General features: G+C 46.6%; 2 protein-coding genes across 4 annotated transcripts in view; one reads left to right on the top strand and one right to left on the bottom strand.

Annotated features, from left to right (window-relative positions):
* Positions 1-25: 25 nt before the first annotated feature.
* On the bottom strand, positions 26-27,604 carry CEP68 (centrosomal protein 68). 3 transcript variants are annotated; one of them, XM_066267249.1, is made up of 9 exons: positions 27,460-27,604; positions 24,160-24,356; positions 14,580-14,971; positions 11,448-12,971; positions 10,463-10,585; positions 8,147-8,243; positions 5,016-5,188; positions 4,211-4,280; positions 26-2,443 (listed from the first exon to the last, which is right to left on the bottom strand). In XM_066267249.1, exons 3-8 carry the CDS (start codon positions 14,928-14,930, stop codon positions 4,257-4,259), a joined length of 2,292 nt encoding a protein of 763 aa, XP_066123346.1. In that variant the 5' UTR covers positions 14,931-14,971; positions 24,160-24,356; positions 27,460-27,604; the 3' UTR covers positions 26-2,443; positions 4,211-4,256. The 3 variants fall into 3 exon arrangements, with proteins under 3 accessions (XP_066123346.1, XP_066123345.1, XP_066123347.1); XM_066267248.1 differs by lacking the exon at positions 24,160-24,356; XM_066267250.1 differs by lacking the exon at positions 24,160-24,356 and having other exon boundaries at positions 26-1,206.
* The window catches only part of PELI1 (pellino E3 ubiquitin protein ligase 1), a 1,042,993-nt gene continuing 1,040,343 nt past the window's right edge, over positions 25,047-27,696 (top strand). The window contains exon 1 of the mRNA XM_066267253.1: positions 25,047-25,161. The gene's annotated coding sequence lies outside the window, so the exon portion shown is untranslated. The remainder of the gene's footprint in view (positions 25,162-27,696) is intronic.

The following is a 27,696-nucleotide window of genomic DNA, read 5'->3' as shown; positions in this document are numbered from 1 at the left end:
TTATTTCAGTGGAATTTTGCACACATAACAATTTTATTAAATGGGACCTTCAAGATTCTAGGGTTTGTTTTTATTGTGGGAAACAAAAATCTTGCTAACACTGTCATTTTAAGGTGATAGAAATCAAAGACTGTTTCCTTGGGGTTGAAGTAGCTGCCAAAAGATTCTTTACTTGGGGGATTGGGATGTGGTTATTGGCAACACATTTTATGGTGGGGTCTTGAATTCAATGATAAAATTTAAATTAAAAAACAAGCCAAAAATTAAAGAATTTTTTATTTTCATTAAACAGGCAATTGAATAACATGGTACAAAAATAAGTGGTGAGATTATTGTAAAATGAAATGGACAGAATAAATATTCAATTTAATTTTCCACCTATGAGAATTTCACAATAAAATCATAGTTTACTTTGTATTATAGATGTGCTTGTTGGATCTATTCATCCTCACGGAAGGCAACTGAACTCAAGTTACCAAAGAGTTATTTGAACAAAGACTTTTAAAAATGCTTCATAAGGTTTTTTTTTTTGGGGGGGGGGTTCTGCCTTACTATACAGTACAAAGGGAGAAAGAACTCAGAAACAATTTTCTAAAGTAGATAAGTGATATAGATGTATAGACAATGCAATACTGTGCACTTCAGTTTTATATAGCAGGTTGTTCAAACTGTCAGCTTATTGGTGAGTTAGCAAAAAACATTACATGAATTTACTTAATTTTGAAAATTCTAGTGTTTTTTCCCCTGTGACAGTCAAGACTGGGGCTTACTGCAAGATGTTTCAGCATGCTCCACTCTTCGTTTTTACGAATATGCCAAATACAGTCTGGAAAAAATACATTCCCATTCCTACTCCCATTTTCAAGTATATATATTTCAAGCTACTATGGGCTTTAATAATCTGTTCACTTAATAAAATTAGATGAACACTTGCTGTATTATAAATGTAAGTGGCTGCCATGAATTAGCTTACCCAAGAGCAAGCTAAACCTAAGCAGTGTAGTATCTGGGAAATCCTTGAAGAATGATAACCATTCTGGTCTGAGCAGTAACTTCCTATTTGACCTTGGACTGAAATTTCCTTTAGCTTCCATACATGTTGCCACTGCAGCATATTTTACATCAACCCTTCTTGACGTTCCCATTTAAGCTTCAAAACACTGTGTTGACATTGTATCCAATTTGCAAATGAGCTTAGCCATGGAGCTGCAACAAGAACCCAGGTCTTGAAATTGCCAATACAGCTCTTATTACCGCCCCTTTCCTTGTGGATTTAAATTCTAATTTAAAGAGACCATTAGGAAGTTTACTACAGGAAAACTTGGGATTTTGTAACCACACTTACGTCACTCTAGGCCACTGTTGTCCTTAAGGCTAATGTGTACCACTGTGCACTGGCCATGTTTGCTCATGGACATGCTGCTGGCATTTTCCTAGGCTGAAACAATTTCAGCTTCTGCTTAAGGGATGTCTGCAACCACTTAGAGCACTGCTGACCATGTAATTAGCAGCTGTGCCCATCCTCAGTGGCATTCACAGGTCCAGAGTAAGCACCCTTCAATTATACCTTATTTCAAAGGAGATGAACAAAAATCTTGAGTTCATCTCTAGGTAAAGTAGTATGTTCTTGGGAAATAGGGAACTTGGAAATAAAATACTCTGAGAATTCCTGTCATTACAATTATTAGAATGAGAATAGAATCGCACACGCAGCATTCAGTTGCTCTAACACTGGCCAGTTTGTTTCTATGGGGTTGTCATCTTCAAATTTTTTTGTTAACCAAGAGACTTATTTTCATGCCTATCAAATACTAATAAATAACTGGGTTTAACCCCTAATAGCTATCCTGTAACATACTTGGAAACGCAGGCACCAATTTTATAGCCAAGAAGATGAAACATACCATTTTAAAAATAGAGGCTATTAAACATGTCTGCCTTTTAAAACAATTCTAGGCTCTTAAGAATATTTTACATATACAATTATTTGCTAAAGAGGTGTTCTATTAAAATTGTGTGGAACCAAGATTAATATGGAGAATCATAACACAGGTAGAATCTTAATACACAGTTTAATTCTGATCACGCCCTTAAGCATTATGGTATATCATCCATAGTAGCAACAGGTGAAATACTGAATTTTATACCGCTTTCCAGTGACTGAAGTCGTTGAAATTTTAAAGCAGAAAAGTTAATAGGACTTGAGTTCATACGGACGTGGATGAGATGGTGTTAAGATTGTTCCTCAGCCCCCAAAACTAAAGTCGTAAACGTCTTAAAGACAGTATTTTGGTATTAAATGTTTCATTCTGAGAGGATATCAGAAGACTGTTTATGAGAGGAACTGTTCCAGCATCACCTTCTTTTGGTTCAAGATGACTTGTTCATTTCTTTGTAAACTTAAAAGATCTTCCTTTTTTAAGCACCTTCCTCAAATGAGACTCTGGAAGGAGTTTGAAGAAAAATCTAAGTGTTTATCTTACACATTTAAGTATGAAGAACCCTTTCTTTAAGTCTTGGTCCACTACAATACTAAAAATATATATATGGGGGAAGCCTGACCAGGCGGTGGCACAGTGGATAGAGCGTTGGACTGGGATGCGGAGGACCAAGGTTCGAGACCCCAAGGTCACCAGCTTGATCCCGGACTCATCTGGTTTGAGCAAAAGCTCACCAGCTCGGATCCAAGGTCGCTGGCTAGAGCAAGGGGTTACTCGGTCTGCTGAAGGCCCACGGTCAAGGCACATATGAGAAAGCAATCAATGAACAACTAAGGTGCCTCAATGAAAAACTGATGATTGATGCTTCTCATCTCTCCATTCCTGTCTGTCTGTCCCTATCTGAAAAACTGATGATTGATGCTTCTCATCTCTCCATTCCTGTCTGTCTGTCCCTATCTATCCCTCTCTCTCTCTGTCTCTGTGGAAAAAAAAAAAGGCCCTGGCCAGTTGGCTCAGTAGTAGAGTGTCAGCCTGGCATGCAGGAGTCCTGGGTTCAATTCCTGACCAGGGCACACAGGAGAAGAGCTCATCTGCTTCTCCACCCCTCCCCCTCTCCTTCCTCTCTGTCTCTCCCCTTCCCGCAGCCAAGGCTCCACTGGAGCAAAGTTGGCCCTGGCGCTGAGGATGGTTCTGTGGCCTCTGCCTCAGGTGCTAGAATGGCTCTGGCTGCAACAGAGCAAAGCCCCAGATGGGCAGAGCATTGCCCCTTGGTGGACATGCCAGGTGGATCTCAGTCAGGTGCATGTGGGAGTCTTACTGCCTCCCCGTTTCCAGCTTCAGAAAAATACACACACACACAAATATATATATGTGGGGGAAATAGGCTCTCCTTCTTCCATGTTCATTCCCTGCACAGCAGAGACTAGGTGGGTTTTGTTTTTACCAAATCTGGTTACCAGCTATGTGATCATTTGGTTTTAAAAAGCTATATAGCTGAACTGTAGATTTATTTCTATTACGGTACTTACAAGTCATCTCCCAAGCAACAAAAAATTCCCTTTTTCACTTCACTACTGATTGCCTTAGTTTCTGTAGTTAACCGGGCTGTGTGACCCTATCCTGCTCTTCCGCAGGAGTAGGAAAGGAGGGGTGCTTCCTCCTCAGGGTACCCTCAGGTGGATCATTAGCTTTGCTGAAGCTCAGTGACAGTTCCTGAAGTCCCTGACACATTTTCCTATAAGATGTGTTAGGCAGATGGAGCACTAAGCCCTAAAGATGACAAAAGGTGTTCTAACAGCCCAAACTAGTTTGTAGAGGTTATATTTGTTCAGAACCTTCTGTGAACTGAAAGTTAAAATCTCTTCTGAGAGAGATTTGTAAAGCTGTTTATTTTATTAAAGACCCAAGTTCCTAGCCAACTGTTCCCTTTTTTTCAGTCTCTTAGGTCTTCCTGAGAATGTCCAAGAGTTCTAAATAATTTGGTGCCTTGTTTAAATGACCTCAGCACGTGGACTAGTTTAGCTCTGTCTGCTCTTTTTAACTGAATTGGGGGAGGAGGGAAGACCTGTAAGCCTATTAGCATTATTTTATCAAACACTGCAAAGCCACATGCTCTTTGTGGAGAAGCACCAAAGGAACACCTTATTTTGGAAGGATTCATTTTAAATAAAAATAGTAATTCAGTAGCCCTTACTTCAGGGAAGAGAAAGGCATTTTAAAGCTAGTACAATCAAGCTTCCCCTTTGATATCAATGTTAAATGACTCTTACTAGGACTTCCTGACAGTTTCCCACCAGCCAGATTTGGGGAGACGGATTACATCTCTGCCCGAGAAGATGCCTGAAAGAGAAAGAAGCATCTGTTTGGTACAGGGCAGATTGCTGCAGAAGAAAGGACAACACATCACCTGCATTCATTTCAGAACTAAATGACTTGCTCATGTTTCTAGGATACAAATACATGGACTTCCTGCTGACATACCTGGGTTTTATCCTTTACCTTCTTTTGTCTACAGTGAATTCTAACTGGAAAATGAGTGAAGCAACACTTTGGTAGAAGAGGGGTACCAACCTCCTCTGCTCTCTCAGCCCCTTTCTTATCATTACTGTTTGATTTTCCCAGAGATCAAAAGAAAATCATACTACTAAGTCTCCGGGCATGTTGCCTCCCACTCTCCCCCAGCCCCTTGGGAAGCAGCCCCTTGGTGGGAAAGGGGGTACCAGGAGTACTCAGTGACTGGGTCTGCAGGCACCAGGTGCTGTCAGTTGCTTGGAGAGGGGTACCAAGTGAGTCTGTGTGATAAAAGTCTGAAGTGGACATGGACAGACACAAAAATGTGTAGGTAAGGGTAAATTCTGCTGTTGCCCCTGGGTGGCAGTGAAGGGACGACCACAGAAGTGGGAGCAGGGGTGAAGCAGAGTACAAGGCGCCACAGTGAGCCTCACTACAGGAAGACCCCCCAAGCTGCTGCTTGGCAGTGGGAACGTCTCCTTTTTCCAGCACCAAGGGCTTCTAGCATCTTGTTTTAATAGCACTGGGGTCCAAGGACAGGTGTACCCTGGTTATTCTCCTTACCAGGCTAATCCCAGTCACGTCAGCACTCCTGTGTGCCACTGGTGTGCTGTCAGGGATGAGGGTGCAGCCAGCCAGCATGTCCACAGAGGTTAAGATGGTGTCATACAGGTGATCTGCATGGCTCTCCAGCTCGCTGGGCTGCTTTGAGATCCTCCTGAGGACATCCTTTAACACTAGTGAATGTGGTTTAAAACAAGCCAAAAAATCATTCAAGTTACTTTCAAAAGGACATACACGGGTGTAGCATTTTACACACAAGAACAGGGCACTAGTTTCAAAATGTTCCCAACAGTAACTCCAGGAAATTCTATTGCACTGGTGGATATATGTTAACTTATGATTAAAGCTGAAAGACCTTCCCTGGCTCCATTTGGGAATTATGTAATTCACAAAAAGGCAGAGACATGGTTCTGCAGTGACTGGCATTATCTGATTTTCAGAGATAAGACCTGGCACACCCAGATCCTGTGGGGCAGAAGGGTTAAATGACATGCCGAGATTAGGGCTCTAGGTCCTGCTACCAGGTCCTACCAGCTTTTCTTGGCTGGCGGGGTCATGTGTGTCCAGGTAGTTCGGTAACATACTTGGGAATGCCTGTGAACTCTTATTGTGAGTACTAAATGAACAGACTTCAAAAGAAAATGATCTAAAAGAGGCAAAGACAAGATGGGTTAGTAAGGCCAAGTGTTCACTTGAGAATGGGACGGACTAGGTTCAGAGTGCATCCCACACAGCAGGTTTGTTATTTTCTCTTACAGACTTTATTTCCTTTGTTAAACACAAAGGCTGCTTTAGCTTCCTGTGCCTTTATCAGCTGTGCTAACACTCTCCCTAGTTTCCTGCCACAGCTGCAACATCTGCCAGCAGCGGAAGGGAAAGGGGAAGCTGCGTATCTGCAGAGCTGCTGATGGCTGGGCAGCAGCATCGGCTGGCAGGCGAAATCAGCCCCGAGGGAACCACATCAGTGCACAGTCATCAGGGCAAAGTGCTGTCCTGACAGCTTGGGAAGCTAGGAGGGCAGGGCCCGCAGAGGATGCAGCACGAGGTGCAGCACAGCTCGCCTGGTAGGGCGCCCGGGTGGCTTTTCCCTCCACGTTCACCAGACTTGCTCCGTCCCATGTGCTGTCAGTGGAATTCAGGGGACCTTTATTTTTTTGAACTTTTATTCTAGAATGTTAGCATGCTTGGTTGGAGTCAAGTAAAAGGCAAGCTGGCAATAGGAATGAAATCATCTTTCCCAGTGAGATTTTTGTTTTAATTTTACAGGGGCCTTGATGCCAGAAGGTTCCAGCCATTTGATCCAGTACAGTAAAGAGTTAGGGTGTGAGACAGGACTGTCAACTCATGCACTAAGATGTAGTGAAAACCTGTCGGGTTTCCATGGGGAGGCCTTTTGCAGGAGGCTGAGAGCCCAGCATTTTGAAGGGGGAATTTGGCCTCCCATCCCTAAGGTTACACTGTGGCAGCAGAAAGCAGGCTCTGAAGGGGCAGGCTGGGGAGGTGTCTACTCACTGACACACTGACACTGTGCTCTGGAGAGCAGTCGTGCCCCCAGCCAGAAAGACCCTGTGACTATCAAGGGGAACTTGGGGTTTTCACAAAACATAAACATTCCTGATTATACCAAACAGGATGGGAGGGGCAGCTCCTTCCCTTCCTGCTCAGGCTCCTGTACCTCAGACACTGACAGCATGGGAGCCAGCACACAGGAGGGAGCCTGCAATGGGGGTGAGGGGCTGGACCCAGCTGCCACGCCTGTGTGCCCGGTGTGACCAGGGCAAATTCACCACTCCACTGAGTGAGAGTAACAGTACCCATCTCACAGGGCTGTGATTAAATGAAAAGAGAACTGCTATGTCAACTGCTGTAGTGTTCAGTAAAATGCTGGTGTACTTACAGGGAGCAAAGGAGCTTGGTATACTGAATTTCTGCCCCAATCAAACCCAAAAATCCCTAGTGCTAAACAGAAGAGCAGAAACAAAGGCCTTCCAAGGACAGGGGACTACAAAGGTCTCACATAATTCACTGGATAAGCAATATCTTGAAAATCCCTGCAATGGTTCTCAGACCTGGTGGTTTTTATTTCTGTGGGACATTTGGCAACGACTGGAGATGTTTTCAGTTGTCACAATGGGAAGAGGATGCTACTGGCATCTAATGGGTAGAGGCCAGGAATGCTGTTAAACATCCTACCATGCACAGGACAGCCCAACATGTCAACAGGGCTGAAGTTGAGAAACTTATATACTACCTCCCTAGTATGCACCTCCCCACGACTTCTGGTCAGCAAAGTGCAACTTCATTGCCTCTTACGTCCCCAGGCCCTGCCCAGCTCTGCTTATGCTATTTGCTTTTAGCATAAACCCACCTCACCCCAAATCTGAGGCACAATATAGATGGGCTTTTTTTTTTTAGCCTTGGGATGTTCGGTCTTACAGGTGATTACAGGCTGCTTTTAGGGGTCCGTAACTTCATTACTTTACCTAGCCTTCCTAGCCCATCCTCCATAGCACACCTGCCCCCAGCAAGGGCTACGTGATTGTAAATCCTTGTACCCTGCATACTTGAAAGTACTGTTAGACGTGTGATTTTCAATTTCCTACTTTGGAAACGCAGCCTACAAAATAGGTGTGTGCTTAGTTAGCACACCAGTGTCCACCCTGTTCCTCTCCATCAGTTCACTTCTTCCTTCAGTCCACTCCCTGAGAACCCGAAACAAACTCTTCCCAAAGCAGATCACCAGAGAGGGGCTCAGCCTGCACTAAAAAAGGAAGGGAAGCCTGAGGGCTCCCCACAGTGAGCACCCTAGCTGAAAACCAAGGAGAGCTGAATTAAAACCAGCATTCCCACCCAGGACACCATCAGGGCAAGATAAAAGCAGAAGCATGAGCGCTGTTCTTATAAGCCCGACACCTACTTCTATTTGGCTTACCTTCATGACTGTGACTACCTTGTGGCGTGGCGGTGTGGTGACGTGGGAGTGATGTGAGGGGCTGGCCACATGGGAGTCTAAGGCAATGGGTGCAGCACGTGGGGTGGGGGAGGCTTGCACTACTGGCTCCTTACCAGTGAGAGGGTCGCTGGACCTGCTGCTGACAGGCTGGCTAAATTCAAAGCCTCAAGCATCTCACCTGGGGTGTTATCCAAAAGGCACTGAAGAAGAATCTCCCCTTTCTGTAAGACATTCTCTGTCAGGGACTGGTGTTCATCTATATCTTTCTTAAATTGCTTTAAAACATATCAGAAAAATAAAGAAAAAAGCTTCGTTACTGTCATTTTATAAAAGTTATTCAAAATAACCCCTTGTAGGGTATACTGATTACCCTTCCCCTCGAACCTGGAAGGTAAACCCATCAGTCTTCAGGATTCTCTAAGTAAACAATGTTAAGAGTTTAACTTCCCCTCTTTGGAGCCCAAGGTAAATATGGAGTCAATCTTTTTTTACTGGTTAGTCCTGGTTCTTCCCCGGCGGAGCCTGGAACCTGGCTTATTAACAGCGTTGTGGAGTCAGGCCTTCCCTCACAGAGCAGGTTCTTTAAAGTCGCAAGGCTATGGGATTCTCAAAACACAGTCTTCTAACAGAACTGGCAAGTAAGAGCCAGAGACGCTGGACTGCTGCCTCCAACATATCCTCCCTTAATGTCCAGTTCTGTGTGAACCTTCACACTGTGGAGGCATTAAGGAAGCTGTGAATCTGCTAAGCAGCTCCTGTTTTCCCCTCACAGGCACCAAGCCTTCTAGTTGATTACTTCTGATGTTCCTTTAGCTGCTAAGAAGTGTAAGGTCAAATCCATGACCACTTTTAGTACAGGGTGTAGAACTTGGTTTTCAGCCCTAATACCTATGGTCATTATTTTTTTCTTTAGTACTCTTGATAGTTTGTGCTGCCACAAACCCACTGTGTTAAGAAAGTCTATATGAGACAAAGTCACAGATAAAATATATATGAATATATACCCACACTCATGCTTATATTCAGTATCTAAGTGTGGATCAGCTCCTACATATGCATGAGCCATGCAGCACCATTCTGTGTGGGGAAGGGGTTGACAGTGTCGTCCCACAGTTGTGTGGGTGACACAAGGGCAAGGCTTCACTGACCTGCAGGGTAACTCCCAGCTTAGATCTCAGCTCTACCCACAAAGCAAGACAGTTCCTTCTGGTTAGCCTGAAAGCTGCAGCACCAGGATGAGGGACACAACAGACGGAATGGATGTGTTTTACTTGGCACTGCTCTGACTGGGGTGGGGTTGAAGCACTCTAGAAAGACCACCCAGCTAAGTCTACCGAGGGCAATTTCCTCTCCCCACAGTGGTACTGCCCCTGGGCCTCCTGGGGGTGGGCTCTGCACATGGAGGACCCTCAGTGTACTCTGGGCAAGGAACCCTTCACACAGCAGGAAACAGCATTCCCAACAGTGTGGGGCAGCTGGCCCATCCAGGCAAGGCCCCTCCCTTAAATTTTACTTGGCTCCAAGTTGGAAAACAAAGGCCCTCAATCCTGCGTGGGTGTGGCCCCTGGCTCGGTCACCTGTAAATCATGTGATTTTCTGCTGAAGGCACGCAGTCAGGTTATAACATGAGATTCAAAAAACTGTCCCAGAAAGCCCTCCTGCTCCTTCATTAGAGGTTATAAAGGTTTGGCCAACCTGACACCTGACATGCTAGAAACCACGGGTAGTTCAGTCAAGGTTAATGTTATACTTAGGGTAATTGTATAAGTTATCATCCAATTCAGAATACTTCTGAGAATGAAGGGGGACGGACCTATTGATAATTATGCCAGAACAGTAGGCATAACTGTCACCCTAAATATACTTGGATTTAAGTTGTAATCAGAACCACAATTAAAGATTTTTTAAAGTAAAAAAACCACCTCTATTTTTGGAAAAATAGGCACTCCCCAAAAAAACTCCACACAAACTGAGTCGTATCTTTGTTAAAATACTATCAAAATGCCCGATGTATATTCCAGTCAGTACAATTTCAGCTCAAATACCAGCCAGTGCCGTACAGCAGACTGTGTGATATGGTGATGTATCTGCCCTGGGCCAGTGGCAGCCACGAGACAACTGTGATGACTGAGCACTTGGGATGTGGCTAGTGCTACTGGGAAATCTGAATCTTTAATTTTACTTAAAGAGCGATATGTGCCTGCTCACTCCATAATAGTGCAGATTTCTGCTTATCAATCCCTGAGACATTTGTAAAATTACATTACATTTTTGATTGAGAATAAATATGTTTTTTCTCCTAACTCTTTTTGGCCAAGGAAATAACATATTTTAGTTTTTTAGCAAAATTAAGAATGTGAAAAGGACAAATGATTAGATTTCAGGTAAAACAGTCAACTGAGCCACAACATACTAAACATCGGTCATGTGAGCTGCTACTTTGTAACCAAGTACTTAGCCACCCCTCTTGTGAGAAGCCAGGACCACACATTACCCGGTACAGCTGCAGAGAAGCCTTGAGACCTGTAAGACTGGACCTGGCTGGAGTCAAGTGGTCGGTAACGTCTGCCACGTTGTACAGCCAGCGGATCAGCTCTTCTAGCTGACAGCAAAATGTCTGTGTAGACAAATAAAAGACACGTGCTGTTTCTATTTTCAAAAGTCTAAAAATACCCGTGGATTCCAAGAGATGGACTGTGCACCTTTCCAGAGCATTCCTTCACTTGAGGCTTTAGTCTAATCTCTCCTCCCCTGCTGGTCCACACCCATGACTGCAGAACTCTGGGGCAACAGGGACAGCCCCACCTTGGTTGTCTCCCCTCAGCCTGATGTGACACCAAAAATGAATTATTTCACTTAATCCACACACCACCTGGTACATCTGCACATTTTAGAAAGCAAGCAAACTCAAGAGACAGTGCTGAATTCTAAAGACAGCAGTGCTGCGACTCACATTCAGATCAGCCTGATGCTAACACTGATCCCTATAGTATTAACTTTATCTCCAGATAGTCTTGGGTGGCCCATGAGAGAAGGTTCAGTGGCCAAAAAGTCTAGGCAACGGTACAGCCCACAGCCCTAACTCTGCAGTTACAGCACGTTATTAAATTGAAGCTTTAGAACTCCCATAGCTACTTTTGTTTAGCCCAGTGTTTCGTAAAGGCACCTGAGCAGACTCTTGTGCAAATTTCCTCTCAATCAAGGTCAAGAGCCTTGGGAAGCAGTCTGGGGTGGAGGTTAGGAGCTCAGGCTCCAGCCCTTGCTAACTATTAAGTGGGCAGGTTGCCTAACCTCTGCTGCCATTTTCTCTGTGAAATTAGAACAGTCCTTACTGGGGAGAGAGTCGTGAGGATTCCATAGGAAAAGGTACAGTAGAGTACTGGCACATAAAATGTGCTTAATGTTACTAAGGTTGATATCAGTGGACTAGGGGAAGAAGTGGGACACTTCACCCAAAGCTTCTTAAACGGGGAGTTTACCTTCACACACTGCATGAGTGATTCTTTCCCCTGCTCTCTTCCTCTCCTGGGAGGCTGCCCTTTAGGATCTGGGTCCGAGAATGCCTGCCGGTCCACAATTACTGGCAAGGAGGAGCGTGTTCTCAGCAGTCCAGAGCCCTCCAGCGCCTGGCTGCCCACCAGACTGCTGCCCCCCGTGGAATCCCTTGCCTGGACGAAGGAGCGCAGCAAACAGTGGTTCTGCCCCTCCGGCCCCCCAGGCCCTTGGAGAGCAGCCCCGGGGGGAAGCTGGTTTTGGCCGCAGTTGGATGGGAAAGAAGTGGGCCCATCACTGTCCGACATACCCAGAGAGCTCTGCCCTTCGGCACCCCCAGTGGGCAGGGTCACCAAAGTGGGGACAGAACCTAGATACGAAACCAAGCTAGAAACTTGTGTCAGTCTGGTGGGCAGAGCAAGATACTCGTCGTCACTTTCCAACTCTTCTGGTTTCCATCCAGACTCCATGCAGGCAGGGTGCTGGATACCCTGGTTAGCCCCCTTCTCTCTTTCCGGCCTGGATGAGGGCCATCCTCTGACCCATGTCCTCAGCCGGGGACGGCCCCCATCAAAGTGCTTGCCCACCGGCCGCCAGTCCTTCATGCGCCTCAGGGCTGGCTCTCTGCTCTCCCAAGGAGTGTCCTTATTGCCTGGGGCCCCAGGAGTAGATGTAAGCCGGCTACAAGATGCCAACCCCACACTGCCCTGCTCATGGGGCACTCCAGAGTGCCACTGTTTCAGGCTTGGCTCTCTGGACCCAGAGAGTGGTAGAGCAGTGGCCTCCACTGGTGGGCAACTGTGGGAGACATTAGTGGGTGACTTTAGAGTGCTTGCTGGGGAGACAGAAAAGCTATCCAGGTCTACACCTGAGTCCTGCAAGACAGGGTCAGCCAGCATATGGCTGTCAAGCTGCTTTGGGAGCCGAGGCCTGGGCCTAAGTGGGTAAGTGTAGTCCAGCAGGTCTTCGTACTCTTTATTCGGGTTCCACAGCGGGGAATGGCGGTCAGGGGACGGGGGCAGGGAATCTGGCAGTACGCAAGCCCAGTACTCGGCTTGGAAGGACAGGCGTCTCCTGCCCAGCCCAGAAGCATCACCCCCCAAGGACACAGGCTGTGGAGACCACTGGAGCTGAGGACCTGGTCCCACCACAGGGGGGCCTGACGGGGGGCTGACTAGCTCCAGGGAGGAAGAGACCTTGGCAAGGGAGCAACTCTGAGGCTCCGCCTTCTCTTTGTGACCCTGGAAACTGTTGCCAGGGGATGAGGCAGAGAAACTGCAGCTAGAAAACCAAGGAGCAGCGGCACCTGGGTTCACCACGGACCTCCATTTTGACGAGAAAGGGAAACCTGAGATGGGAGACTGTTGGCTGAGGTCCAGTGCCCGTGGTGACTCAACTAGGGATGGGTCATCTTCAGTATCAGCATCATGTCCTGAGCAAAGACCTGTGGCTCTGGGAGTGGTTACGGTCTGAGGTAGCTCCTCTGGGGCGGAAGGCCTGGTGTCCTCCATCTGCAGTGATAAGAGGGAAGAAGAGCACTCAAGTGAAAATAGGTAAACTAAATTCCTTTTTTAAATGACAAGGCAGGAGTGTTCTTTGGGGAGCCTAGATGATATTCAGCAGAGGTCGTGACACGAGGAGTCCACTACGCGATGCAAGAACCTGAGAGAAAGCTGCTGGTGGCAGCAGGGGACAGCCTGCTCTGGGAGTGGACTGCCTTCCCCACGCGGAGCCCACCCTCAGTCCCTTCACAGGCCCCTCCCCCACAGGCACCCTGCTTGTGAGCAGGACTCAGATTGCTCTGTCATGCCGAGGCTGGAACACCTGCCTAACCTTTCAGAAGCATGTTCTGGGCAGATGAAACCGCAATCTTTCTGTCGCTGACAGGAGACACATCCAAACCCACTCGGCTCAGCTCACATGCCAGTGGTAACTGAACGCTGGCAGAATGAGTCATTCAGCTCAGCCTCTTCACTTTGAATTTTTAATCTGTTTGATAAAGAACCTGCCCTGAGGGAGGCCGACAGCAATGGTTAAGGCCATGGACTCTGGAACCAGATAGACCTGGCGCCAACCCCTAATTGCCACCTTCCAGATGTATGACTTGGGGGAGTTGCTTCCCACACCTGTGAAACGGGGAGAAGTAAAGGACCACTTCTTCAGGATTAAATGAGCTCATGTGGGAAAAGAACAGGGTGAGAGCTCAACACACAACAGGAGTTATGATAAGCACCAGACACATCATGAAGCAGCTTAGTTGGCTTACCCGCGTCCAGTCTCACTGAGTCTGACTCCCAGGCTCCCTGAGCCTCCCAGCACCCTGGCTTCCAGGTAGGTGGGCCCAGCCTGTTTTCTCCCACAGTCCCGCTCAGAGGATCCTTGTATGATGGGACTCTAGAGGGGCGACATGCAGCAGCCAAGGCCACAATGACACTGAAGAGATTAAAGTCATTCCCATGGAAGGCCTTGACAAGAACATAATAGGACATCAGAGCTGGGAGGGACAGGTTGTGTGGGTTACCTTCCCAATTACACTGAAGAACTGAAAAATTTGGTGGTAATTTGCCTGAGGTCACAAGCCAGACAGGACTTTGCTCCATGTGACTTCTACTAGGCAAGGCTGCCCTGCAGTCAGGGATGACCAAGAAATTCTTGTTGCCCAGCAACCGTGCTGTCCACCACAGGGGCTCCACAGCTTAGCAAGGGTTTCTGGGTTCCCGGGGATAAAATCTCAGAGCTCTCAGGAGACCACAGGCCTGGGCCCTCCCTCCCATGTCTCCTCAGGATCTCCTGAGGCCTTCAGATCACCAAGTCAGAAACAGGACACGGCTCCCCTTTCAGAGCTCTCTAAGAGTAGCCCTCTGGGCTGCAGGTCTTGGCCATAGCATCCCTGGTTCTCAGATCATCAGTCTCTTAAGCAACAAGAAATGCTGTGGACAGAGGCCCCTGCTGGCCCCAAGGCCCAATTGTCCAGCTGAACCTGTAAAACCGAAATCACCACAACCAGGCTCCCCTAACGCCTCACCTTATACAGGGACTAGGAAGGCACTTAGATAGTGACAAAGTACTGGAATGCACTCCTCAAAAACAGTATTAGATAAATCTACAGTCCTAGTTACCTTGGTAGCTCCCTGGCTTCCCACAGAATGCAAAAGACCTCCAGTGCCCACACTGGCAGGAGGAAGCAGGCAACTGAGGGCAGGCTGAGATGCACCAGCTACTGGCTCCCTGCTGGTGGTGTCGGCCTGTGATGGGCAGGCTCCAGAAGGGCAGCAGGCAAGGGCAGGCAGGCCCTCCGCCCCCCACACAGGGGAAGTAGGCCCTTTCTCAGTTTCCAGGCATGGTGGCTGCTCCCTATTCCCAGGACCAGCAGTGTCCAGCCCCTGCTCCCTGCGGCTCCACCTCCCACAGGACAGGGCCTTTGTGTCCGTGGATGCCTCCGCCTCTGCCTTTTCTTCTCCCAGGACCATTGACACGTCCCTAGGTGAGGGTTCCTGAAGCCTTCAGCTGCCTACAAGGTGGAAAGGGAGACAAAAACATTAATTTTCTACCTCTGTGTCCAGGCAACCTTGCTTTTTAATGATTAATAAAAACATTTTATTTTGGCCAAAGGAAAAAAAGAAACAAATGCTGGCTACTTCCTCAGAGAAGAAGAGGGTTCGAGGTCCAGCTTTTCCTCGACCCCACACCCTTCTGACCAGGAGGCAGGAGCACAACCCTTTGTCCTCTGCTTTCATGTGGCCTGCACCAGCCCCAGCAGCAAGTGTCCAGGACGGTCAGTGCAGGTCCACATCCGAGTCAAGGCTCGGTCCTTGACTTACTACAGTCACGTTTCATTCCTATCCCATCAGCCCAGCCCCACAGGGTAAGAGGCCGGCCTGTGCCAGCCCAGCTGTAGATCTGTTGTCAAATGCCCCTGTCAGCAGGCAGCTCTGGCTCTGACTGCTATGCTCTGGAGAAGAGCAAGTCAGGGCATGGCCAGGCCTCAGCTGAACCCAGGGTGTTCCCACAGTGGGGTGTTCCCAAGACCCTCTTGAGGCACAAAAACCATGCTCCAGGTTGTGGAAAAGATTATGGAGAGAGGGAGAGAAGGAGGGAGAGAAGGAGGGAGAGAGAGGAGGAGGGGATGAGAAGTGTCTGTGGGGGGGGGACCAGGCAGCCAGCCTGAAGCCTGCACTTCAGGCAGGGAGGGAAGAAGGAACAAATGGGACACCCTCAGCCCAAGTAAGAGTTGCAGTTAGGAGCAGCGGTCCCAACCCCCAGGCCACAGACCGATACCGGTCCGTGGGCCATTTGGTACCGGTCAGCAGAGAAAGAATAAACAACTTAAATTATTTCCGTTTTATTTATATTTAAGTCTGAACGATGTTTTATTTTTTAAAAATGACCAGATTCCCTGTTACATCCGTCTAAGACTCACTCTTGACACTTGTCTCGGTCACGTGATACATTTATCCATCCCACCCTAAAGGCCGGTCCATGAAAATATTTTCTGACATTAAACCAGTCCGTGGCCCAAAAAAGGTTGGGGTCCACTGGTAAGGAGTACAACTCCAGGAGGATTTGGAAGGGGAGGCAAGAGACCCAGGATTTCAGCAGCTGCCTGAAGTGCACTGGGCCAAACTCAAAGCTAAAAACCTGGACACAAATAGCCCTGTTTCCTCAGAGACCTTGAGGTGAAGTGAGAGCAAGCAGGTGGCAGTAGGGAAGCCCAAGAAAGTGGAGGAGGCTATGGACATGGCTCACACTGCTCGACTCACACACCAGGAAACTGCACTGGGTGTGGACAGCTACACCAAGACCACCCGTACAAGAGGGTCCCGCCCTGCCTGCCTAGGCACTCAAGGCTCTGGACTAACTCAGAGGCCACCTCAGAGAAGAGCACACACATACGTACTTGCATTTACTTCTCACAACTACCGTATATGGCAGAAACTAGTCTGAAAAACAAATTTTTGGACAAGTTCAATATATGAAATGCAATGCAGATCAAGAATCCCTCTGCCCTTGTCCTCATTCCTCCCTAAAATGAGCCAATGTATGCAGGGCATCCTGACAGAGCCTGCAACAGTGTCAGCAGCTAATGCCATCACAGTCATGGCGGCCATGCGTGTAACAGAATCAGCGTAACAAGTTACAAGGAACAAAGTTCAACCGAGGGAGAAAAAACAGCCTATTTTTCTTTTTTAATTTTTAAAAATTTATTGATTTTAGGGAGGGAGGGAGGGAAACAGACAGAAACATCAATTTATTTTTGCATCCATTTGTGCATTCATTGTTTGATTCTTGTACATGCCCCAAACAGGAATCAAACCCACAACTCTGGCGTATTAAGACAACACTCCAACCAACTGAGCCACCGGCCAAGGCCAGCCTAGCTTTCATATATATCAAGCAAAATATTTACTACTAGATACTCCCACAAACGCAGGTAAACACTCTCATAAATTTTGTGTATGTCTCTCATCTTCTGATACATACGCAAACACAAAAATCTTTCATCCTTTCCCCTCTTTTTACATAAAAATAGCAAACTGTGTAGGACACACAGTTCAGAACCCTGCTTTTCTTTCTTTTTAAGCAAAACATCTTGGAGACTGTCCCTTAGCAATACACGGAGAGCATCATCTTTCTGTGTCACTGCCCAGCACGGTATTCCATCGTGAGGCTGCGCTCTAGTTCATTTCACCAGGCCCTTACTAGAGGACATTTGGGTTACTTCCAATCTTTTGCTATTACATACAATGCGATGAATAGCTATGAACACATCATTTGTGTGTACGCTAGTGCATCCACAGTATAAACAGCCAAAAGTAGAAGTGCTGAGGTAAAGGGTACCCATGTAATTTGGGCACATGCTGCTAAGTGGCCCTCTTATGGGGTGGCATCAGTTTAGCTTCACACCAGCAGCAGGTGAAGGTGCCACTTCCCCTTGGGAAGCAGGTCTTTTTATTTATTTATTTATTTATTTATTTATTTATTGAGAAAGGAATGGGGAGAGGGAGGAAGAAAGTTAGGAATATTGAGCTGTTCTTGTATGTGCCCTGACCAGGGATCAAATTGGCAACCTCTGTGCTTCGGAACGATGCTCTAACCAACCAAGCTATCCAGCCAGTGCAGGAAGTAGGTCCTCTTATCCTCATTTCAGAGGGGGAAACCAAAGCTCAGAGATTCCAGTCTAGAACTGTATGACTCTAGAACTCAAACTCTTTATGAACCAACTAGGAAACAAGTTATAAAGTAGAAGAGGGAAGAGACTGGTAGAGAGACAAAGATGAGGGCCCAAGTCTTGCTGAGAGATTTTCATAGAGCCACATCCTCACCTTGTGGCTCTACAAGAAACTGCATGTGAAGATGCTTAAACAGGCAAATTGTGTTTTCACTACTATAGAGATAAGGAGAGGCCATGAGCTGGAAAACTCAGGGAGACGGCTGAACCTAGCCCACAGCTCCTAGTTTCTACTTCTTGCTCCATTTCTAAACTCTCTTACTGGTTGGTGTTGAGTGGCAGATAATCAATCCCCTTTCACTCCTCTACGTCCCCCTCTACTAAAGAGTGTGACCCTGAGGCCAGGCTGGAATAAGACAATGCTGGGCGGGCAGGAGAGAGGGACAAATGCTCTTTGTATTGATGAGGTATTTTCTTATGTCTTGTCTGGATTCCAAAATAGAAAGTAACCATTTATCCCTGGGTGGTGGTGAGCTAGAATTTTAAGCTATTCAGGAAACATCTCTAGGTTACTTTCAAATATATATACAAACCTGAGATAGGTTAACAGTGTCACCAGAAGACCTTCAGCATCCAGGTAAGAAGATCTGAAATTTTCTTAGGGTATATAAGCATTCCCTTCATGATCTCACTTATTAATCTGCCTCACAAATCCTGCCTTTTTCCCTGAGCTACCCAAGTTTCTTATGGGAACTAACACAGATACATGTAAAAGATAAGAAAAAAAAAGGTGGCCATGAGAGTTGATTCTAAATTGTATACAAGATGCTACAGAATACAAAGAAAAGGGAGAAGTCAACTAGGGTAAAGATAATAAGGGAAAACTTGAAGTAACGACTGCTAAAGGCAGACCATTTTTTCTAGTGAGGAGAGATCAGTATTTTTATTACTTTATTGGGATGATACTGGTTTGCAAGCATACACAGGTTTTAAGCATACAACTCAATATAACACCATCTGCACACTGCATTGTGCACCCTCTGCCCCAAGGAAAGTTTCTTTCTGCCTCCATTCCCCTTGTTTGCCTACCTTCACCTACCCCCACCCCTTTTCTCTGGCTAGTGCCACCCCTATTGTCTGTCTCTGTGTTATGTTATATGCTTTTGGCTAATCCCTTCATCTTCTTTCAACCAGTCCCCTCTTCCTCCATCCCCTCTGACTGCTGTCCATCTGTTCCATGTGTCCATGCCTCCATTTCTATTTTGTTACTGTTTCTGTTCATCGGATTCCACATACAAGTGAGATCATATGGTATTTGTTGTTCTCTGACTGGCTTATTTCAGTTAGCATAATAGTCTCCAGGTCCATCTATGCTGTTACAGAAGGTAAGATTTCCCTTTTGTGGCTGTGTAAATGTACCAGTTTTTTTTTTTTATCCATTCATCCACTAATGGACACTTAGGCTGTTTTCAGATCTTGGCTATTGTAAATAACACTGCAATGAACATTGGGGTGCAAATATTCTTTCAAATTAGTGTTTTGGGGTTCTTAGGATATATTCCCAGGAATGGGGTTGCTGGGTCAAAAGGCATGTCCATTTTTAATTTTTTGAGAAAACTCCAAATTGTTTTCCACAGTGGCTGCACGAGCCTGCATTTCCACCAGCAGTGCAGGAGGGTTCTCTTTTCTTCACATCCTCACCAGCACTTGTTTTTGTTCATTTGTTGATGAGAGCCATTTTGACAAAAGTGAGGTGATACCTCATTGTGATTTTAATTTGTATCTCTCTGATTAGTGACGTTGAGCATCTTTTCACATGTCTACTGGCTATCTTTAATGTCCTCTTTGGAGAAATATCTATTAAGGTCTTTTGCCCATTTATTTTTAATCTTCAGTGAGAGGAGGGGAGGCAGAGACAGACTCCTGCATGTGCCCCTACCGGCATCCATCTGGCAAGCCCAGTAGAGGGCAATGCTCTGCCCATCTGGGGCCCTTTCTCTGTTGCAACCAGAGTCAATTTTTTTTTTAGCGCCTGAGGCAGAGGCCATGGAGCTATCATCAGCGCCTGGGGCCAACTTGCTCTAATTGAGTCAAGGCTGCAGGAGGGGAGGAGGGAAGGAAAAGAGAGAGAGAGAAGCAAGAGGGGAAGGGGTGGAGAACCAGACAAGCACTTCTCCTGTGTGCCCTCACTGGGAATTGAACCTGGGATTTCCACACAATGGGTTAATGATACTCTACCACTGGGCCAACCAGCCAGGGTAAAGTCTTCTGTCCATTTTTTAATTGTATTGTTTGTCTTCCTGGTGTTTTTAAGTTCTTTATAGATTTTTGGCATTAACCCATTATCAGATGTATGAGTGAATATGTTCTCCCATTCAGTGGGTCATCTTTTCATATTGTTGGTTTCTTTGGCTGTGCAAAAGCTTTTTAGTTTGATATAACCCCATTTGTTTATTTTTTCCTTTGGTTCCCTTGCCCAAGGAGATATATTGCCAAAAATATTGCTAAAAGAGATGTCTGAGATTTTAATGTGTATTCTTATTGGATTTTCATGGTTTTGTGACTTAGATTTAAGTCTTTTGTCTAAGTTTATTCTTGTATATGGTGTAAGTTGGTGGTCTAGTTTTTTTTTTTTTTTAATGTACCTGTCCAACTTTCCCAACACCATTTACTGAAGAGACTGTCTTTACTTCATTATATGTTCTGGTTTCCTTTGTCAAATACTAATTGACCATAAAGGTGTGGGTTTATTTCTGGGTTCTCTGTTCTGTTTCACTGATCTATATGCCTATTCTTATGAAGGCAGACCATTTTGAAAACATCAATCATATTGAAAAAAACAGTGGCCTAGCAAATGTACCAGCTTTGGATTGCTAGGGCTCATACCTGTCTGCACTTTTCAGGTACACATCTGTAATACAGCCCTCATTTCTGGATTCTAGATTTTAAACATTTTTTCTGACCATTTGGGAATATGGGTGGAGGCGTGGAATTCTGCTTGGACCCTTCCACTGAGACAGTTTACTCCTTTTCAAAGCACTCGATGGTCTGCTCCAACTGATGAAAACGACTTGCTGCACTGAAGTAACACTGTCCCAGGTTAGTAGCTTTAAACAACCTACTACTCTATGTGGGGGTTCCCTCTTAGATCATACATATTACAGTGTTCCTGGGGTCAAGCAGCTCCACAGTGGGCAGAGGTCTCAGCTGGACTCCTAACAGGGAAGCAACAGGAGGTTGAACTGAGTGACTGGAGGCCTCAGAACACAGACAGTGAACAATTAATTCAACCGTCTCATCTGAGAAAGGTCTGTACATTGTATCTGGCCTGTCCTCACCTGAACAAAGACAGAAACCACAAGCTTCAGGATATTCTAGGGACCACCTGCACTTTATTGTTAAAACTCTCCACTAGTTTCCAAGACTTACAGAGGCCATTTGACCTACCACAGATATAATTAGGAGTGATGCAGGCTTGTTTGGCTCACTCCCACCCTACAGTAAAAATATGCTCATACATCACATATGTGGTAACACTAACTTCACAAGCCTGGACATCTGATGCTCCTGCTATCTGCAGCACCGCCTTCATGCAGTCCTGTCACAGCTGCCAGGACTTCCTCCCACGTACTCCTATCCAGGATGGAGAAATGAGGTTCTGATGTTCCTCTCTTCACTAAACCATTCAAATATATGAATGATCTACTGGGGAACAATCCTCCTCCGATCAAAAAAGGACTTTCCTGCCTGACCATGTGGTGGTGCAGTGGATTGAGCATCAACCTGGGAGGCTGAGGACCCAGGTTTGAAACCCCGAGGTTGCTGGCTTGAGTGTGGGCTCATATGGCTTGAGTACAGGCTCACCAGCTTGAGCACGGGGTCACAGACAAGTCGCTGGCTTGGGCAAGGGGTCACTGTCTCAGCTGGAGCCCCCCAGCCAAAGCACGCATGAGAAGCAATCAATGAACTAAAAGTGCCGCAACTATGAGTTGATGCTTCTCATCTCTCTCCCTTCCTGTCTCTCACAAAAAAATAAAAAAATAAATAAGGACTTTCTCAGGATTCTTTAAATCATGAACTCCCTTTGAAACAATCTGATTTATACCCAATTTGTCTGGGAAGGGCCCGACTCTGTACCCAAATGCAGACAGCAAGAGCAAGGTGGTGCTTGACACAGCAAGTCCTACCAGTTAAGGGACCAAAGCCCTGACACTCGTTGTTGGTTTTGCAGGAGGCCACAGGTATAAGTGGCAAATGCCATGCACACACAGTGGCAGAATCTGAGCAGAGAAGCAGACAAAGAATCTCTCAGTGCTGTTATTTCTCTAAGAATGTGAAACTGCCCACAGGAAAGGGGGAGCAGGTGGGGTAGAAGCCAGCACTGTTGCTGGAAGGCTTCTGGGGGAACTAGATTGATGGGAGAAAGGAGCTTCAAGGCAGAAGCCCTTCTATGTGTGGGAGGCAGCATGAAAGAGGTACATATGTGGGGGAGGCTAACAAAAGGGGCAGTCACAAGAGGCCCAGGCCTGCGCCCCAGAGCAGAGTGGATGCCAGCAATGCTGCAGCTGGAGGTTTGAGAATGGGAGGCCAATGGCAAAGAGCAACTGCCATTCCACCTGTTCCTTTCCTGGCTGTAGAAGCCCTAAAACCCCCTCAGTCCTCCACACTGGTGTCACCTTTCCCTGTAGGGCAGGTCACCAGGAGTGCTATGTTCCCCTCCCTTTTCAGGTGAAAGCAAAACAAAGTGAAAAAAAGAACAGTCTCAAAGCTACAGAGGGGTAGATGTCTGTCCAATGAGCTGATGCCAACCTCAGGGTTCTTGGGCACCACCAGCCCCCTCTCTTTTGCTAGGGCTGCTTCCCTACCTTCTGCTTAGAGTCAGAAAGAGCCACTGGGTCCCTCTAGATCAGTGGTAGTCAACCTGGTCCCTACCGCCCACTAGTGGGCGTTCCAGCTTTCATGGTGGGCGGTAGTGGAGCAACCAAAGTATAAATAAAAAGATAGATTTAACTATAGTAAGTTGTTTTATAAAGATTTATTCTGCCAAACTTAGCAAAAATCCAACATAAAGTACTTGGTAAGTAATTGTTATTAGATGCTTTAACTTGCTGTAATTCTGCTTTATAAATTTTATAAAGTTACTTCCCTACTTTATAAATCATCATTACTGTGGAACCGGTGGGCAGTTAGAAAATTTTACTACTAACAGAGATACAAAAGTGGGCGGTAGGTATAAAAAGGTTGACTACCCCTGATCTAGATCAATGTGGTGGGAAGGCTGTGGCCCTGCCTCGCTCGCTTGCTTGCTCATTCACTCACTCACAGTTGGCTGATGACTGGGACCACCAGACAGCCTCACAGCAGGGTGAATCTTCTAACTTGTCATAAAAGGTCTATGGGCAGCCTTTAAAGAGATGCAACTGCCCCATCTATAAGGAACTTAGGACTGAGCTCCGGGCTACCCCTCCCTCAACCTCAAGCTCTCAGGCCTCCTCAGCAGTCAGTAGATTGTTCCCACCCATCAAAGTTCAAGGTACAAGGATGATGAGGACTGAACATGTCCATCAACTGTACCCTCAGTTCCTACCAAAAAGCAAGAGAGAAAAACAGTTCCCCTGAAACAAAAACCGCTTCTACTGTCCCAAGAAGCTGGCTCTGGACCAGTTCCACAGGCCACTTCTTTTCTCCCACTCTCTCTCTCTTTTTTTTAGTGAGAATGAGACAGAGAGAGACAGAGAAGGACAGACAGACAGGAAGGGAAAGAGGTGAGAAGCATCAATTTTTTACTGCAACAAACCACTTCTTTTCTTACTGTACTGATAGTCTGCTGTGAGCCCATCAGGTTACACATATTAAGACTGATAAGAATCTTATTGGTTTTCTCCAGAGATACTACGAAGAGTGTTACTCAAGTATCAAAACCAAAACATCCTCTTAGAGAACTTATGAGACAAGAATTCTCCTATCTCAGTAAGAGAAACAGCTAGTTTTCACTGAGCAGCCACTTAAGTTTTCACTTTTTAGTTACTGGCAAAGCTGACTAAAAAAACAATTTCTGCCTGACCAAGCAGTGGCACAGTGGAGAGAGTGTTGTTCAACCTTGGACTCTGAAGACCCAAGTTCGAAATCCTGAGATTACCGGCTTGAGCACTGACTCACCAGCTTGAGTATGGGATCACAGACATGACCCATGGTCACTGGCTTGAGCAAGGGGTCACTGGTTTGGCTGGAGTCCCCCGGTCAAGGCACATACAAGAAAGCAATCAATGAACAACTAAGGTGCTGCAACTGAGTTGATGTTTTTCATCTCTCTCATTTACTGTCTGTCCATGTCCATGTCCATCTGTCTCTCTCTTGAAAAAAAAAACAAAACAATTTCCTCTTTGCTTAGGCTGCTGGGAAACTCAAGACTAGCTCTGCAGTCCCACCCAAGTAAAATATGTAAGACAAAGGGACAAAGAGGCACTCATTTTTTGTATTGATATTACCCTTGACTTCCTCTTTTCTTTTACCCTATCTGCCTCACTTACTTTTATTAAAAATCCTGTTACGCCTGACCAGGCGGTGGTGCAGTGGATGAAGCGTCGGACTGGGATGCTGAGGACACAGGTTCGAGACCCCGAGGTCGCCAGCTTGAGCGCAGGCTCATCTGGTTTGAGCAAAAAGCTCACCGGCTTGGACCCAAGGTCTCTGGCTCAAGTGAGGGGTTGCTCGGTCTGCTGAGGGCCTGTGGTCAAGGTACATACGAGAAAGCAATCAATGAACAACTAAGATGTCACAATGCGCAACGAAAAACTGATGATTGATGCTTCTCATTTCTCCGTTCCTGTCTGTCTGTCCCTGTCTATCCCTCACTGACTCTCTCTGTCTCTTTAAAAAAAAAAAAATCCTGTTACATTGAAAGTATCTTAAATGATTTCTCAAATAATTTTAATAGGGGCAAAGGGCTCCTGAGTCTAAGACTTGATCCTAATCCCATAAGAAAACAAAATCTGTTTTTCAGTACTTCTAGAAAGCAAACGCAGATACTTAATGTTAGTACCTTTCTACTCAAAGTGTAGTCTATGGACCAGCAGTATCTACATCATTATAGTTTGTTGGAAATACAGATTCTCAGGCCCCACCCTATTGCCTTGGAATCAGAATCTGCACTTTAGCAAGATCTCCAGATGACAGGTAAGCACAATGTTTCAGAATCAGCAGGTTAGAAAGCCCATTTTAGCACTATGAAATAGAAATATAATGGCTTTACATGTATTCACTGAGTGCCTATCTTATGCCAGGCACAGAAATAAATTTATGGTCCTGTCCTTAACGTCTTCCCAACAAGACACTAGAAAAAGCTCAAATCTTTTGGCAGGTTTTTTTTTTTTTTTTTTTCATTTATTTTTAGAGAGGATAGAGAGACAGAGAGAAGGGGGAGGAGCTGGAAGCATCAACTCCCATATGTGCCTTGACCAGGCAAGCCCAGGGCTTTGAACCGGCAACCTCAGCGTTTCCGGGTTGACGCTTTACCCACTGTGCCACCAGAGGTCAGTTGGCAGGTTTTTAATTGGCCAATTATAGAATGTCACAGCTGGATGGGATTCCTCAGAACAGCATTCTCTAGAAAGGATTCAAGATTCTTTGTGGAGCCTGACCAGGAAGTGGCGCAGTGGATAGAGCATGTAACTGGGACGCAGAGGGCCCAGGTTTGAAACCTCAAAGGTCGCCAGCTTGAGCACGGGCTCATTTAGTTTGAGCGAGGCTTACCGCTTGAGCCTAAGGTCACTGGCTTGAGCAAGGGGTCACTTGCTCTGCTGTAGCTCCCCGGTCAAGGCACATAATGAGAAGCAATCAATGATCAACTAAGGTACCACAATGAAAAATTGATGCTTTTCATCTCTCTCCCTTCCTCTTTCTGTCTCTGTCACTAACACACACACGATTCTTTGTGGCTACAGTAAAAGCAGAATCAGAGACCAGAATTCTCCTGTGATAATTACAAGTGAGAAGCAGTTTTGTTTTTGGAAACTCCCAAATAATTTAAGAGAAACTGATGTGCAAAACGGACCTACAGCTGGAAGGAAATGTATAACTTAGCCTGTTTCCTGCAACCAGAAAACGGTATAGGAAAAGGTGGAAGTGAGGCAATATCCCCTAGGGGTTTTATCTGCCACCCCTAGGTCTGGCAAACAGGTTTAATTACTTGTCTAGAATTACATGGAAGAGCTTAGATCTGATTTGAGTGCAAGAACTCAACTGTCCACAGCAGGGGTCCCCAAACTACAGGGCGCATGCAGCTCCCTGAGGCCATTTATCCTGCCCCCTCCACACTTCCGGAAGGGGCACCTCTTTCATTGGTGGTCAGTGAGAGGAGCATAGTTCCCATTGAAATACTGGTCAGTTTGTTGATTTAGATTTACTTGTTCTTTATTTTAAATATTGTATTTGTTCCCGTTTGTTTTTTTTACTTTAAAATAAGATATGTGCAGTGTGCATAGGGATTTGTTCATAGTTTTTTTTTTACAGTCCGGCCCTCCAACGGTCAGAGGGACAGTGAACTGGCCCCCTGTGTAAAAAGTTTGGGGACCCCTGATCTACAGTATAAGAATAATTGGTCCAACAAGTTAAAGGAATTAAAGTAAATTGTTTTGTTAACCTTTTGGCTCTGCTGCTAATTTTTTGTTTTCTTTTGGTTTCTTCCAGTCACTGAGTGCCTTCTAAGTTCCAAGCATTGTGCTAGGGGCTAGGGAAACCACAATACAGTAACAGAAGGCAGCCTAGAGGAGGGAGTGACTACTAGATGTGGGGAGGAAGAAAAGCTTGAAAAAGCTTTCCCAAAGAGGTAAAACCAAGTTCTTTACTCTTTTCTGTTCTGGGTGGCTCAGAACTGATTAATCCAAATGGTGGTGGAAGAAACAGGAATGAAAAGTTGTGACCTCTACTACTCTTAACCAAGCCTGAGACTACTTGATTTCTTGACACACTTTGCTATGCATTTTCAACAACATTCTTCACAGCCCCAATCTAGGAACTGTTAGGGTATTTATGAATGCTGGCTATTTTCGGGCTGCCTCCTCCCACTCCCTTAATTCCCAGTGAGGACCAATGTGGTCTGGCAGGTTTCCGCTCGTTTTTATTACAAACAATACACCGAACTCAACCTAGTAGTTACAAAGGGCCTGTAACTGGTTTTGGACCTGTGCCCCTGGGGTGCTTAGCGCTGTTCTAGTGATGACAGAAAGGGTGGCCCCTCGAAGCGTAAGAGTGCGATATATTGCGTTTCCCTCGGCAGCCGTTAACAGCTGCGATCAAGGCGACAAAAGGACATCATTCGTCTCCATCTTTCCATTGGGAACAACCCCAAGCTGAAGAGACAGGGTATCCATGTTAGCCGGCGTCTGGTCCCTTACTCACGGGGCATCTGGGCCCCGGCGCGGCACAGAATAAACAGGTCACTCCTGGGGCGAGGCCCTGAGGGAAAGTGAGTTCCCCCGCGAGGCAGAGGCCCAACGGCAGCGCAGCTGCGAGGATGCAGGGCCGCGCGCGTCCCCTCCGCCCCGCCTCGCCTTTCCCAGTCCCAGCCTCCCGCCTCCGCGCCCCAGACCCTGGCTGCAACACGGACCCCGTCCCGTCTACAAAATGGAGGCGAGGGCACGAGGCATCCACTCCCCGAAAGCCTTTGTGCCCTTCTAGGTGGCAGATACGACACCGAGTGACCAGCCTGGCCTCGCAAACCCGGAGAGACCGCACAGCACTGGGGGCCGGGCCGTGCGGGCGGGGACTGCTTGGGCCACCGCGTCCAGAGCCGCGCACCTTCCGAAACGCGCGCGCCGGTCATTACTCACCGCGATTCAAACGCTTCGGATACCCAAACCCGGCCTGTGGCAGCACCCGCGACCCCAACAGCCCCATGCAGCTACCCCGAGGCTTGATCCTAGGTGCAGACCGCGGCCCTGACCCGGGAGCTCAAATCTCTAGGGCGCACCGCGCGCCGACCACGCCCTTCGTGCCCGTCCCGCCTCCGCGCGGAGGACGCTTTTGGAGAGGCGCGACCAATCCCAGGCCTTAGTTGAGAAGGTCGA

The sequence above is a fragment of the Saccopteryx bilineata genome, chromosome 3 (assembly GCF_036850765.1).
Source record: "Saccopteryx bilineata isolate mSacBil1 chromosome 3, mSacBil1_pri_phased_curated, whole genome shotgun sequence".
In the NCBI taxonomy this organism is placed as follows: Eukaryota; Metazoa; Chordata; class Mammalia; order Chiroptera; family Emballonuridae; genus Saccopteryx; species Saccopteryx bilineata.
Note: the sequence above shows the minus strand (reverse complement) of the source record. Positions and strands in the feature narration are given on the sequence as shown.

Coding starts and splice junctions, on each gene's coding strand:
- CEP68 (XM_066267249.1), bottom strand. CDS start 14,930: ATGGTCCTGGGAGAAGAAAAGGCAGAGGCGGAGGCATCCACGGACACA. Junction 10,586..11,447: donor CACTCATGCAGTGTGTGAAG/GTAAACTCCCCG, acceptor TTGTCTACACAG/ACATTTTGCTGTCAGCTAGA. Junction 8,244..10,462: donor CTTCTCTGCAGCTGTACCGG/GTAATGTGTGGT, acceptor TATGTTTTAAAG/CAATTTAAGAAAGATATAGA.